The sequence below is a fragment of the Apium graveolens genome, chromosome 2, assembly GCF_009905375.1.
Source record: "Apium graveolens cultivar Ventura chromosome 2, ASM990537v1, whole genome shotgun sequence".
Lineage (NCBI taxonomy): Eukaryota > Viridiplantae > Streptophyta > Magnoliopsida > Apiales > Apiaceae > Apium > Apium graveolens.
The window spans coordinates 53,634-64,868 of record NC_133648.1 but is presented as its reverse complement, the minus strand read 5'-3'; the positions used below and the strand labels follow the sequence as shown (position 1 = coordinate 64,868).

General features: G+C 35.8%; 2 protein-coding genes across 2 annotated transcripts; both read left to right on the top strand.

Moving 5' to 3' along the window:
- The first annotated feature begins 482 nt into the window (after nt 1-482).
- LOC141706529 (uncharacterized) lies at nt 483-3,582 on the top strand. Its single transcript, XM_074509259.1, has 4 exons — nt 483-941; nt 1,994-2,091; nt 2,210-2,275; nt 2,636-3,582. Exons 1-4 carry the CDS (start codon nt 535-537, stop codon nt 3,388-3,390), a joined length of 1,326 nt encoding a protein of 441 aa, XP_074365360.1. The 5' UTR covers nt 483-534; the 3' UTR covers nt 3,391-3,582.
- Nucleotides 3,583-5,964: 2,382 nt separating this feature from the next.
- Nucleotides 5,965-9,160, top strand: LOC141706528 (malate dehydrogenase 1, mitochondrial). Its single transcript, XM_074509258.1, has 7 exons — nt 5,965-6,301; nt 6,963-7,136; nt 7,247-7,415; nt 7,509-7,570; nt 7,666-7,787; nt 8,310-8,427; nt 8,779-9,160. Exons 1-7 carry the CDS (start codon nt 6,059-6,061, stop codon nt 8,917-8,919), a joined length of 1,029 nt encoding a protein of 342 aa, XP_074365359.1. The 5' UTR covers nt 5,965-6,058; the 3' UTR covers nt 8,920-9,160.
- Nucleotides 9,161-11,235: the final 2,075 nt, after the last annotated feature.

The following is an 11,235-nucleotide window of genomic DNA, read 5'->3' as shown; positions in this document are numbered from 1 at the left end:
TAATATTTCAATTTTTATTATTATTACTGATAATTTTGTAAAAATCGGTAATCAGAACTAATCAGCGGAGTTAGCGGTAAATTACTAAATTAAGTATTAATCGGAAAGATTCAGGGTATTTTACTATATTATTATATTTAATCTAGTACTCTTTTTTAAATATTTATTATTAATTTAAAACATATTTATCATATTCAATATTTCATAATTATTTAAATTTAATAAAATTCCATTTATCTACTAAGTTATTCGTAATATACCGGCAAAAGAAAATATTTGTGATTTATCGAATTTCAAACATCGAATTAGACTGAATCAGGAATAACCAATAAAATCGAGTATTTTAGAACCAATTTAGTGATAATAAATAACTTGATAATGAAATTAATTTAAATACATAGAAATTAGAAATAGAAAGAGAATAAAATAAAAAGAGAAAAATAAAGATAATTTCATTATATAAATAACCTAAACCCATATCTCCATCCTCTCATCTCACTCCATCCTAGGGTTTTATCACTTCTCTCTCTAGAAATGGCGACTCGCATTTTCTCAACATCTCTCTTCTCAAAGCGCCATCTCACATCTCTCCTCTCTCGCTCCTTCACATCTCTCTCCATTAAATCTCCCTCACAATCTCTCCCATCTCTCTCCTCTCTTTCATCTCTCTCGTCTCTCTCGCGTCTCCGTCCTCTGGCCGCCGTCGCGCACAGCTTCGCGCGTCTCTCTCCCTCTGTGCGATGCTTCGCGACTCGCCAAACGACGTCGTCTCTCAACGATTCGAGCCCTAATTTCTCCAATCGCCCCCCGAAAGAGACGATCTTGCTCGATGGATGCGATTTTGAGCATTGGTTGGTTGTTGTTGAGAAGCCGGAAGGTGATGTTACGAGAGATGAAATTATTGATGGTTATATCAAGACGCTTGCTACTGTCGTCGGCAGGTATTCGATATTGTTTCGGTTTCGAGTTTTTCGATAGTGTTTTATTTTCGATTATTTCGATATTGTTTCAGTTTTGAGTCTCGATTGATTATATTGTTTGAAGGTGTGTGTATATATGTTTTAATTACTTTTCTATTATTTATAAAGTTTATGTCTTTGCGGTAAGATGTTTTAATTAGGCACGATATTGCTATCAACATTTTTTAGATAATGTTTTAGGTATTCGATTATATTGTTTGTGTGTGTGTATATATGTTTAATTGTATTTCCGTAAGTTAAAAAGTTTGTGTCTTTGCGGCTAGAAGTTATAGTTATTGGATGTGATATTGTTATTAACATTTTTTCTAGTTTTTTTCTGGAATGTGTATGTTTGTTGAATTTTTGTTGTTGTTTGGTGTAGTTGTTGGCTTAATTGTGGCTGTATAGGGGGATAATGTGTTTGGGAATGATTTTGCTATAGTGTTCTGTCAAAATATTTGATTTTATTCTAAATGAGTATCATTTAATTGTTAATATTTTATTTGATTAATTTAATTTAGCTAATTGTTAATATTTAATTTGTTTTAATTTGTGTGCGCCAGTGATGCTTATGTTAAATGTGGCCTTCTGAAAAAGATAGAGGTTTTTGTGAAATAACAAATTGTTGGCAAAATTAGATAGTAGTTACCAGAGCATGGTCAGCTATGTTTAGTATTTAAGAAGTTATATTGTCTTGGCATACTTGTTTAGTTTGTGAGTCGTTTATGTTCGGGGTATAAACTATTCCTCCCCAGAATTAACTTGTAATGGGAAATTTTGTTAGATTGTAGTTACTTGGCTCTGGAAAATGTGTTTAATTGGTTTTATGTGTGTGTGTGTGAATGTTTAGAAGTGATATTGTTTATTATCTACTGTAGCTTCTTGTTTGTACTTCCTATTGGTAATCTAGAGTATGCTTTTATTGCTATTTAAGTGTATTTTTATTTTTCTGTTTAGTACTGTCTATGATCAAGCTTTTCTGATATACAGTATGTAGTGATAGTTTGATGCAAGTTCTGTGGCTTGTTTTGTAGCGAGGAAGAAGCAAGGATGAAGATTTATTCTGTATCAACTAAACATTACTATGCATTTGGAGCACTTATCTCTGAAGAACTTACTTACAAGTTGAAAGGTAATTGATATTAATTGTCTTTATTTCTTTTGCAAAATTAATTTAGATGTCTTTACTTTTTCTTTTTGTCCTTTGTTCGATATGGTTTTAAACATTTTTTTTTCTTTTCCATTTCCAGAAATGGAAAAAGTTCGATGGGTGCTTCCTGATTCCTACCTGGATGTGAAAAATAAAGATTATGGAGGTAAAATATTTAAGGGAAGCTTGTTAGCTATAGCTTTTCTTTTAGATCTTTTTAGCAGCACGAGTATAAGCTGTTATCCTTCAAGGACTTGTACCTTTTTGGTGATTTTGTATCTAGTATTATAAGATTAAATTGGAATCTTGTCCTGATATCTTTCATGCTGAGCATAGCTGCTCCGCACTTGGTTGATAGTTCAAAATACTTGTTGTATTTCATTACTTTATTACATATCTAGTTTACTAAGATTTACAATTGTTTTAAAAAATTGGAAAGGTGTTTGCTGTTTGACAACGGGTGTTTTATCTATGGGTTATAATGTATATTCTTATGTTGCAGAGTTTTAATTTTTTTTATTTCCAGGGGAACCGTTTATCAATGGAGTAGCCGTGCCATACGATGCCAAGTATCATGAGGAGTGGGTGCGAAACAATGCCCGTGCAAATGATAGAAATAGGCGAAATGACCGACCTCGCAACTCTGATAGATCAAGAAACTATGAACGAAGAAATCAGAACATGCAGCAGAACCGGATGGGTCCTGGTCCTAATAACATGGGTGGCCCCCAAAATATGGGAGGAGGTGGAGGCATGGGAGGGCCGCAGAATACGGGAGGGGCACCAGGCATGGGAGGTCCACCAAATATGGGAGGTCCGCCTGGCATGGGAGGTCCACCAAATATGGGAGGAGGTCCGCCTGGCATGGGAGGTCCCCCAAATATGGGAGGGCCACCTGGCAGGGGAGGACCACCAAATATGGGAGGGCCACCTGGCATGGGGGCCCCACCAAATATGGGAGGTCCTCAATATGGCGGAGGTCCCTCAAACATGGGAGGAATGCCTCAGAATAATATGGGGGGAATGCCTCAGAATAACCTAGGGGGTGCAAATAACATGGGAACACCTCCAAACTACATGGGAGGTGGAGTGCCTCCAAACAGCGGAGCCGGCAATTTTCAGCCCCGAAATATGCCAAACAATGAAGGTTATCATCAGCAGTCTGGCCCTGGACCAAACAGCCAGTACCAGAACTACCCAGCAAACAGGCCTGCTGATGGAAATTCCTATCAGAACCAAGATATGCTTGAAAGGGATATGCCTGGAAGAAATTATCAATAATCATGTTGTAAAGATTCTCCCTTAGGGAAGCATTAGTAGGTAGAGCTTCTTTTCTCTAGAGTTATTGTAAGATGATGTGGCACTCGTAAGACTGATGTTTCTTTTGGCTCATATGTTTGGTACGTATTGTTTGTAATGGCACTTCTTAATATTACTGTCAAAAGATGTGTTGCTATAATATTTGGTTACTAAGTTGGTAGTGGTATATTTAGCTGAACTTGAAGTTGGCTAAGAGTTTGCAGTTTTTATCCTTTGTTGATGCTGCAATTGAAGTTGTTTTCCCTTTTGTCAATACGGCATATGCCATTTAATAGCTGTATGTTATTTTCTTATTTTCTGCTGGGTATTTTGGTTTAGGATTGATTTGATGTAATATTTTAGACTGGCTTGCTTGGTTATTCTTATTAAATCTCGATACCTGGAATGGTCGAGCAGACTTGAATCTTGCTGTGCTACTTGTATATTTTCTTGTTATTGGGTTCCAGGCTTCCAGCTGCTGTTTTTTTCCTTGTTATTGATAACCAATGTAGTTTGTAAACATGTTGGCCTTTTGGAAGAACCAATGTATTTTGTTTACATGTAGAATTTGCTGTCTCTAGATTTGTGTTGCCTGTAAAAGTTGGTCAGTCTTCAAGTCTTGATTGCTCTTTCAGAGGAGCTAGCAGCCTAGCACCTCTTCTTCAGGTATATGCTGGAATCTCCTTGGCATATAAGGGTAGAGGTGTGATTAGGTGAATACAGTTATTTAATTTTTCAGCCTAGCAAAAAAGTTGCGATGTTTTTCGGTCGAGGTCTTAAGCTTCTTTGAGAGAGGGTTCGATTTCTAGTGTCAGTTTATCGGTCTATCGGCCGATCGGAAAAGGTAAGATGACCGTGATACTTTGTCTTCATAGTTTTGTTGCGAGTATCTGATGCTTATTTTCTTGGCTGAGTAGTTGAAGTACTAGATGACCTGTGTAGGTTAGGAGAAGAAAGTTAAAAGGAAAATGATGAGTAATTTGTTTCACCTTTTTCTTCACGGAAAAAGTGGAACAATCTCATTTTAAAAGCGTTTTTAGTGGCATCTCCTCAACAGCTTCGGGGAATAAAGTAAGACATTTTAAATCGCAAAATGTGTGGGCTAAAAGAAAAGCAGAAACGCATGTTTCTTGAAGCTTTTTCAGAATAATATAAAATTTAAGTCAAAATAGTTGTAAATTCGGAACGAACAAGCCAAATTTTAAATAAATCGGGTGTAATTGGAGCAGATGTTAATTGAGTTGAGCCGACTCATTTAACTAATCGAAAGCATTGTCATTTAATTTTAAGAGTCAAGTTCATCCGACGCGTTTAATTAAACAAGTCGGGCAAGACGGTTAATTTAATTCTATAGTTAATCGAGTCTAAATCTCTAACTAAACTGAACTCGTTTAATTTCACGAATCAAATCGTATCGGGCCGAGTCATTCAAGTGAATGAGCCGAAATATATACGCAAACTCAACTCGTTTAACTAAATAAATTGAGTCAAGCTCATTTAAATAATTTTGAGTCTGGCGAGCTCTCAAGCCGGCCTTCGAATGACCTCAAATGACGGCCTTACAAGTTTGTAAACGTTTGTCATTAAAATTTGGCATCTTTTTCCGAATGATTAGACCTAAATGAGAGTACATGGCTTTCACAAATTTAGGAGGTCAGCAAAATTGAAACTTAAAAGATATAGTTTGGATAAAATTTGATCTGAATCGGAAACTTACATAAACGAACATGAAAACATGTTATAAATGAGGAAAATGTCAAAAACCTCAAATATTTTCCACAAATACTAATGGGTTAAATTTTCCCAAATGCTGATGGGTTAAATTTTTAAGTAATAAGTTTCCTAATCATAATATGGACCACGTGTGCATACATATGCGTCCTTAAATTAAAATAAATTAAAAACTGCCACATATGCGTCCTTAAATTAAAAACCGTCACGTGCATGTCACATAATTTAGAATAAAATTTAGGAAATAAATTTGGGGTACATAGCAATCGAAAACAAAAGCCAGTGCATCATGAAAATGAAAATTCAAGGATGTGACAGCTTTCATTTGCCGATAATGAAAGAACGGTGCCCATTTCAAACCGAAAAGTAACTAATTCTAACACTATTATTTAAGTATATTTTTTTTGACAAATACAACTTATAACCTTATTAATGAATATTTCTTAACATAAATTTTTGTGGGATGAACCAAGATCAAATTCGAACCTAAAACGTCCGAGATAAATTTTTAACCACTCAAAATATTCAACCGGGTCATGTAATTCTTTTCAAAATATTGTTACTTGTTAAGTTAACCGGACACATTCATGAATAAACACCAGGAAATTTATTCTTAATTAGAAACTACTAATAAATTAACAACAAAATCATGTTATGAAATAAATATTATTTCCAAGAATTAATAAATTAATAAATGAACACAAAAGCCAATCTCAACATTTTAAATAATTAATTAAAAATTAATTAAAATATCTAGGTTGACAAGGCAACACGCACCTCGGGAATCTCACCCCACCCCTAATTTATTTTTCCACTGTGGTCCGCCGTTTCTATATAAATCTCTCTCCTCCCATTTCTCTCCCTCATTTTTCACTCTCTCCCTAAAACCCTCTCTCTCTCTCTACACAAAGTTATTAAGATGTTGAGATCTACAATTCAAGCTTCGCTTAAGCAAGGAAGAGCTCAATTGAATGGGCGTAGTTTCTCATCGGGATCTGCGCCGCACCGTAAAGTTGCCGTCTTGGGCGCCGCCGGTGGGATCGGACAGCCTTTATCGCTTCTTATGAAACTTAATCCTCTTGTTTCTCAACTCTCTCTTTATGATATTGCTGGGACTCCTGGTGTTGCCGCTGACGTCAGTCATATTAATACTAGATCTGAGGTAAAATCTCTCTCTCTCTCTCTCTCTCTCTCTCTCTCTCTCTCTCTCTCTCTCTCTCTCCCCCCTAACCTCTTGACCTCTCTCCCTCTCTCCCTAATCTCCCTCCCTCCCTCTCTCTCTCTCTATCTCCCGCTCTCTCTCTCTCTCTCTCTCTCTCTATCTCCCGCTCTGGCTCTCTCTCTCTCTATCTCTATCTCCCTCTCTCTCCCTCTCTAATCTCTCTCTTCCCTATCTCTCCCTTATCTCTCTCCTCCTCTGTCTCTCTTTCCTTTCCATCTATCCCTGTGAATCTCTCTCCCCTATACTTTATGTACATGTGCATAAATTAGGGTTTATACTGCATTTTTGTTAATTTAATTAATTGATATGTGATAATGGTTACTTCATTGATTATTATAGTTTATAACTAATTGATATGTGATAATAGTTACTTTGTTGATTATTATAACTTAGTCTGCCGATATCTTTTGCTTCAATTAGCTTTACATACATTAAATCTCGATTAAATATCAAAAAAGTAATCTTATCATTTAGTTAAAAGTTAAAACAAAACCTTGATGCAAATGTGGGATATAATTACCCTTATGTTTAAGAGTTGTTGATGTGATTTGATTTTTAAAATTTATAGGATAGTTGTTAATATATGAATCGGGTGTTGCAGGTTACTGGTTATGTGGGTGAAGATCAGCTAGGTAAGGCACTTGAGGGATGCGATATTGTCATTATTCCTGCTGGTGTTCCAAGAAAGCCTGGTATGACTCGTGATGATCTTTTCAACATCAATGCTGGTATTGTCAAAGGGCTGTGCACAGCAATTGCTAAGTATTGTCCCCATGTGCGTGTTTCTATTCTGTCCTTTTTTAAGTTTGAATTTCTTTATTTTGTAAATGATTAAAATGTGTAGCTTCTTTTGTTGTTGATATATATGTTTTCTTTGAATTTTAGGCTCTTGTCAATATGATCAGTAATCCTGTCAATTCTACGGTCCCGATTGCTTCTGAAGTTTTCAAGAAAGCAGGGACTTATGACGAGAAGAGACTTTTTGGGGTGACTACACTTGATGTAGTTAGGGCTAAGACTTTTTATGCTGGAAAAGCCAATGCTAATGTTTCAGGTATATAGTCTGAAACTAATTGATGATTTCTAAGATTTCCTAAACTGCTATCACATTGAAGATTAATTTGTTTACTTGCAATTTTTGTTTCAGAGGTAAATGTGCCGGTTGTTGGTGGTCATGCGGGCATTACTATTCTCCCATTGTTCTCACAGGTACATGATTCGTTTTGTTTTGTTCTCTTTGTAAAATTTAGTGTTTATAGTTCTGATCGTCACTCTATTATTATTTTGTATGTCATTTCCAACAGGCTACTCCATCAGCGAACTTGTCTGACGAAGTACTAACAGCTCTCACAAAGCGTACACAAGATGGTGGGACAGAAGTTGTGGAAGCCAAAGCTGGAAAGGGTTCAGCTACACTCTCAATGGCGTAAGTGATTTATATATATACATATATAGAAATATATATATATATATATATATATATTTGATGACCCCTTTCAGTAATAAAAAATATTCTACCAATATGCAACTTTGCACGTGTGCCTAAGGATTAGTTGGTATTTTATGCAAATAGAGCTTTTATTAGAGTTTGTGTCATGACTTAGATAGAACTATGTGTAGCAGCAAATATGTCAGTCCGTTGAAGAGTTATCTAGAGTTCCATTTATATGTTTGGTTTTGTGCAATGCATTGCAGTTGAAGTGTAGATTATAGTGGTGATAACTGGTAAGTCAGAGTGTAGAAATCTAAAAACTTGAGTAGTTAGGCTGCTTCTAAGTTGAGGTAGATGTTTTGCAAGTACTTGTGAAATTCTAAGCAATTTCTTTCTCCTCTTCTCCAATTTAAGATTGTTTTTTCATCATATTTTTTTTATTGGTGCGTTTTAAATGTTGTTCTACATCATGTAAAGATATTTTAAAATGCGTAACATTGGTTTATGTCTCTACAGTTACGCAGGAGCTTTATTTGCTGATGCTTGTTTGAAGGGACTTAATGGAGTTCCAGATGTTGTTGAATGCTCATTTGTACAGTCAAGCATTACTGAGCTACCCTTTTTTGCATCTAAGGTACCATCCTCTTGTTTAAATTCCTTTAAAGAACTATGGTGAAGTAAGCAGGGTCTTTTGACTGTTCTTGCATAACGTGTGGCTAATAAATGGCTAAATAATATGTGATGACCTGTTTATTTGATGTCTTTCTGTAATCAAACTGAAATATTTCTTGCAATTTTTTTCACAAATAGCATCCCACTTGGATTCTAGCTTAATCTGACTACATAGTCAATTTTTGTGATCCTTTGAATTTATAGTTTCTCCATTTACTCTGTGTCAACTCTTCCAGTAAAGTAGAATCACATCTATGTCACCGACTTTCTTCATATTCGAGTTTTAATATTGTCATTTTGTCTTGCCCTGCAGGTGAGGCTTGGAAAGAACGGTGTGGAGGAAGTCCTTGGACTGGGTGCACTTTCGGACTACGAAAAGCAAGGATTGGAAGCTCTCTTACCCGAATTGAAAAGTTCAATTGAGAAGGGTATCAAGTTTGCTAATCAGAGTTGAAGTTTGAGTTCTTAGAGTCTTGAGTATCACCACCATTTAATGTGCCTCTGGTTTTTCAAATTTTTACCGACATTGTAGTTGATGAGTGTGTTGCTCCCAGAGGGCACAGGATTTTGCTGTTTTAGTAAACATCAGTATTGAGGTGGTCAAAGAAACATACATTAATAATATGGTGAGATGAACACTACCTGTTAATCACCAAAACATATAAATTGACATGGCTAGTGGTATTCTGTGTTTATTGATACAGTGTCATTATTGCCAACTATTTGATGTATTCTGAGCATAAAGACGTTGATCGCTAGATATGATGTTCAGAATCAGAGCTAATGCTCCTATTGTTAAAATATAAACCAGTACATCAACACTTGTATTGTTCGTGTCAGTGTGCCACATAGTGATTGAGCAAATCTCGGGGAGGCTGTTTGTTATTAACCATATATATTCTGTTTATGGAACTGATTATTACAGTCTGGCTTATTGTGATCTCCCAATGACTAGAATACTGAGCAAGAACTCTTCTAGTCATTGAGAGAAGTATCCATGGCAAGGATGGTTACCGTCGTTTGATAGCGAGGCTCTTCTAGTCATTAGTCAAGTTTGTTGTCAATTTTTGGAGCAGGTCGTTGGATAGCGAGGCTCTAATCAGACAATTTATGTTTTGGCAGTTAGTTTGTTAAATTTGCACAAGAGTAATAGTTTGCTGTCCTAAGTGTAGCTCCTGAAAGTTCTGCCCTCAACTCTTTGTAAATGCACAATTATATTTTGGCAGTTAGAAGTCTTCAAGATAAATTTGCACTAGTATTATAATTTGCTGTCCTTAGTTTAGTTCCTAGAAGTTCTACAATCAACTCTTAGTAAGCTGCAACGAAAAACCGGAAATTGATGCTCCATTACAACAGAACTTACATGGACTTTTGACTTGTCGATATCTCCATCAATCAACTATATAGTCTACATCTGATCTTTCTTTCCGCAGAGGACCTATGTTGGCAGATTGAAGCATTAGAAAGTGCTTCTCAGGTGATCATGTGAAAATTCAGGGGTAATTATTGGTGTTCCGACAATTATATGCATCACTCGGACCCGTATCATGTGAATTCAAAGGGGGTATTATTGGTGTTCGATTATATGCATCATTCGGACCCTTATCAGGATGAGATGTTATCAGTTGAGACAATTATATTCGAATATGCACTTGGTTATGCTTGTGTGAGAATGAAATTTTGACATAACAATATTGCACGTGAGAGTAAAATGCAAGTTTCACTTCAAGCATATTATTATACATGTACTTCAGATCTATCTTAATTTTAGAGTACTTGAAATTGAGTGTTCAGATTGCTCTGAAATGTAGATTTTCATGCATTATAAGTTTGTTCGACAACTAAAATATAGTAGTAGAGGATTGAGTTGCACAATTTGAGCCTTAGTGCATGTTAAACAAAACCTACATGGCAGTGTTCTAAACATCGGCTAACTCTCGAAAACCGAAGGTTGACCGGCATTGATTTAAGTGAGTACTCTGGATGTTGAAAACGAGTACTTAAAACTGATGTAACAGAGGAGAACCGAGTTTTATAACATATCCTGAAGGTAATCCTTTTTTAGCTGCACATGGTCATAACTCATAACTTTTCACTTATTATTATCAACCAATATCTTAAATCTCAATCACTTTCAAGTGATTATATATCAAGGCATCTATTCTTGAAAAAAAAAGAAACAGAAGAAAAAGTTATAAGTATCTCTATTCTTCTCCTTTCTATGAAAATTTATCACCAGCACATGAAAATTTATCACCAGCAACTCCATCAGCGTCTTCTTTGTAAACACCACCTAATGATGTTTGGGATCAGGACCTCCGGGGCTCAGCCGATTAGTCCTGTAAAACCCTCCATTACCTGTTTCTTGTTTTCGCAAGCTTACTCGTATGATCTCTCTACCAGTCTCAGCCAATGCCTGTTTCGTTTGAAACGATTCAAGAACACGGGCTTCATAGCATGTTACTGAAGCCAAGACTAGTATCATGCAGAACCAGAATCTCAGGCCAGCCATTTCAGATTAGCTGAAACTTGAATATTCTTAGATATAAATGTAACAAAATGAGAATGTTGGGGGGAATGTTTAGGTAGCATGGCTGGGCTTTATATAGGCCTCCCTCTCATAGTTCTCATCACATTTTATAATTCAGATAATTGTTTCTCATCATATTCTATTGTAAAGTGCACAAAAAGAAGTCCTACACAAACACATTTCAATGTACATATCATTCAGTTGACAATAAATCATAATTTTCATTTCTTTAATCAGAGG

What these genes read in the sequence shown, in the direction of transcription:
- LOC141706529 (XM_074509259.1), top strand. Translation starts at nt 535, where the DNA reads ATGGCGACTCGCATTTTCTCAACATCTCTCTTCTCAAAGCGCCATCTC. An exon ending in CTTGCTACTGTCGTCGGCAG is followed by an intron (nt 942 to 1,993) that starts GTATTCGATATT and finishes CTTGTTTTGTAG; the next exon opens with CGAGGAAGAAGCAAGGATGA. An exon ending in ACTTACTTACAAGTTGAAAG is followed by an intron (nt 2,092 to 2,209) that starts GTAATTGATATT and finishes TTCCATTTCCAG; the next exon opens with AAATGGAAAAAGTTCGATGG.
- LOC141706528 (XM_074509258.1), top strand. Translation starts at nt 6,059, where the DNA reads ATGTTGAGATCTACAATTCAAGCTTCGCTTAAGCAAGGAAGAGCTCAA. An exon ending in TTGCTAAGTATTGTCCCCAT is followed by an intron (nt 7,137 to 7,246) that starts GTGCGTGTTTCT and finishes TTTGAATTTTAG; the next exon opens with GCTCTTGTCAATATGATCAG. An exon ending in TCAGCTACACTCTCAATGGC is followed by an intron (nt 7,788 to 8,309) that starts GTAAGTGATTTA and finishes ATGTCTCTACAG; the next exon opens with TTACGCAGGAGCTTTATTTG.